Source organism: Bactrocera latifrons, unplaced genomic scaffold, assembly GCF_001853355.1.
Source record: "Bactrocera latifrons isolate USDA-ARS-PBARC rearing strain unplaced genomic scaffold, ASM185335v1 scaffold_95, whole genome shotgun sequence".
Lineage (NCBI taxonomy): Eukaryota > Metazoa > Arthropoda > Insecta > Diptera > Tephritidae > Bactrocera > Bactrocera latifrons.
The window spans coordinates 495,252-497,970 of NW_017537656.1; the positions used below are offsets into that span (position 1 = coordinate 495,252).

Below are 2,719 nucleotides of genomic sequence, written 5' to 3' on the forward strand. Positions count from 1 at the left end.
GATGTTTAATGAGGACTTTTTTTATTTTGTTTTTATTTTATTTTTTTGTATTTTTTTTTCTTTGACAAAAAAATTGTTTTTTCTTAAAAATACAGTCATTAAATATAATAAACATAAATACTTTTTAACTCACCTTATAGTTCAAATCCTGCACATTATCCAAACTGATGTCGCTATACATGTCTTCTGTGGTATCACAATTGGAGCTACGCCCAGACGAATTGAAACTTGAGGATCTGTAAAGTTGACTGAATAATGAGAAATTGTAAATTTAAATATGTATGTATGTGTGTTTGCAGTGTAAGTGGTTAAAAGCTAGGTGAAATAAATATATTGTATGAAATTTGAAGTCTAGTGTGCTTGTTTGGGTAATTGTTTAAGTAATTGATAACGTGTATTAGTAAGTATAACTATATACATTATTCCTGTTCACACTCTCCGCTGTTACCAAGAAAGCGCTACATCTTTTATCTTAAGCTTAAAAATTAAACGAGTAATTAAAAAAGAAGAATTAAAAACTACTTCCTTTGTGCACTACTTTGTACCCGCCGTATAATGTATTTCTTGCGGGACTTAGTAGAGACAGCAACCTAACAACAGTTCACAATAAAGACTAACACAGTGCTTGTGCAAGCTCAAGTCTATCTGTGTCTTTGCTAAATATTTTTCCACCACAGTTTGGGTTCCAGGAATTTGAAATGCAATACAGTGGCGTCAAACTGGCGGATGTGTGAAAAGCAAAATACTAGCTCTAAAACTGTTGACAGGTGAATAAATTTTTGTGGAATTGTGCATTTTAATATTTTGATAATTTTAATTGATTTAAATAAATGAATAAATAAATATAAAGCTCTATATCAAAATATAACTGTTTCCGCTATTAAAATATATGAAATTTTTTGCTGCTTGCATCTTGTTTGAGTATTTTTGGAGCAGAAAATAAAATTGTGTATATTTATTCTATTAAAATGAACATTTTTCATAGCGGAATTTTTTTAGTCGATCATAAATCGATAATTAATAAAAGCTAAGCCTTTTAAAAAATTACTTAATTTCTTAGAAAGTTCATTCCGTTACTTTTTTTTAATAATTTTTTTGTCTCTAAACTCACCTGGCTAAAGCATTTGAACCCAGTTGTCGTCGACCGGAACTAGAAAAAAGAAGCAAAAATTTTTATAAAAATATATAATAATGAATTTCATTTTTTTTTTTATAAATATTCACTTATAACTGAACTTTATATACTATATTTTTTATGTCTATATTATTTTATTATTATTTTAATTGAGAAATAGGTAGGTAAAGGAAGGTCGAGAACGCGTTGACGACGAATCACGTCCAGGACGGCCATTAACATGAACTGTTGATCAACACGTCAATAAAATAAAAGAACTGGTAGCTTGAGAATCGACAATTAATAGTCGGATATCTTACTGGCATCATTAGAATGAAAAGTGAAAACACGATTGTTTCCAAAATCACTAAACTTTTTCGAAAAACAACGTCGCGTTAACTGTGAAACAATGCTTTCCGGCTACCAGGATATCATGAAATGTATTGTTATTGGCTATGAGTATAGGATCTATGCTTACGACCCCGAAAATCGGCTGAATATCATAGGATAGGTAAGTCGAAGCCGGAAAAAATATTTTCAGTCAATTGAAGACATGCGCTCATTGTAGGCTATTCCGGAAATTTATTTCAACAAGTGTTTCGAGGATAGGAAAAAACGGTGGCACAAGCGTATAGCTTACAGGAGATGGGCTACTTTGAAGGGTACGAAATAGATTTTGAAGAATAAATTATGAAATTTATTTAAAAATTGTGAATTAAATCTTACAATTTTTTACTCATAATATTTCTAATAAATTTACTAATTTTTTATGAAACATCTTGCATATTTCATCATAAAAACCATTTTAATATAAATACTTTTCTATATGAACCCTCTTATTCTAATGATGAGCTACAGCATAAATATATATGCACATAGTTATATTCATACCTAAATATATAGTTATATACCAAATTTTCCAAAAACCTTAAAATTTTTAATTATAAATACACATTTATCTGCTTTACTCAGGTGTAAACTTTGCTCTAATCGTTGTTGTCGGCATTTTTATACGTCATTAATGTCATTAGCGACAGTCTGAAGGGATTAAATTGACTATATTATATACACGCCTTTATGTGTGCCAAAAATAAGCTTGCGGGCATAATAAAAATAAACCAAAGATAATTCATGGGCGATATTTTAAGAACAAGTGCGTTAGTCTGGCGCGATTTTTGAAGGAGTATGGAAAATTTAATCTGTGCAAAAAAGGTCAAACGTAATTCATGGGCAATATCTTTAGAATGACTTCATTAGGGTGGAACTATGTGGATAGTTCAAAAACAAAAAAAATAAAAAATAAATAATTTCTTATAGAGAAAAAGCCAATTTACACAAAAAATATGAATGGAATCAAAAGAAAGCATAAGTCTTTTAGAACTTCAAATAAAACAAATAGAACATAAATTTTAATTCTGATTCTCTATACAATCAATTCTTAACCACCAGTTTATATTATTTATGATTTTCCAGCAGAAAAAATTATATATATTCACAAAAACTACACTTTTTGCAAATTTTTTCATATATTCATATATCTACTATCTACATCTACTCTAATTTATTGAAATAATAATAAAACAATAAAAATAAAATTAAAAAAAA

The 2,719-nt window shown here is 28.5% G+C and overlaps 1 protein-coding gene across 15 annotated transcripts in view; it reads right to left on the reverse strand.

Moving 5' to 3' along the window:
• LOC108977761 (rab11 family-interacting protein 3) overlaps nt 1–2,719 on the reverse strand; it is a 152,216-nt gene that overhangs the window by 72,407 nt on the left and 77,090 nt on the right. For 11 of the 15 annotated variants that reach the window (XM_018947631.1, XM_018947629.1, XM_018947638.1 and 8 more), the window contains 2 exons: nt 1,112–1,150; nt 134–248 (listed from right to left, as the gene is read on the reverse strand). In XM_018947631.1, the coding sequence (XP_018803176.1) occupies nt 134–248; nt 1,112–1,150 (154 nt within the window). The remainder of the gene's footprint in view (nt 1–133; nt 249–1,111; nt 1,151–2,719) is intronic. The other 4 variants (XM_018947637.1, XM_018947633.1, XM_018947641.1 and 1 more) reach the window with 1 other exon arrangement.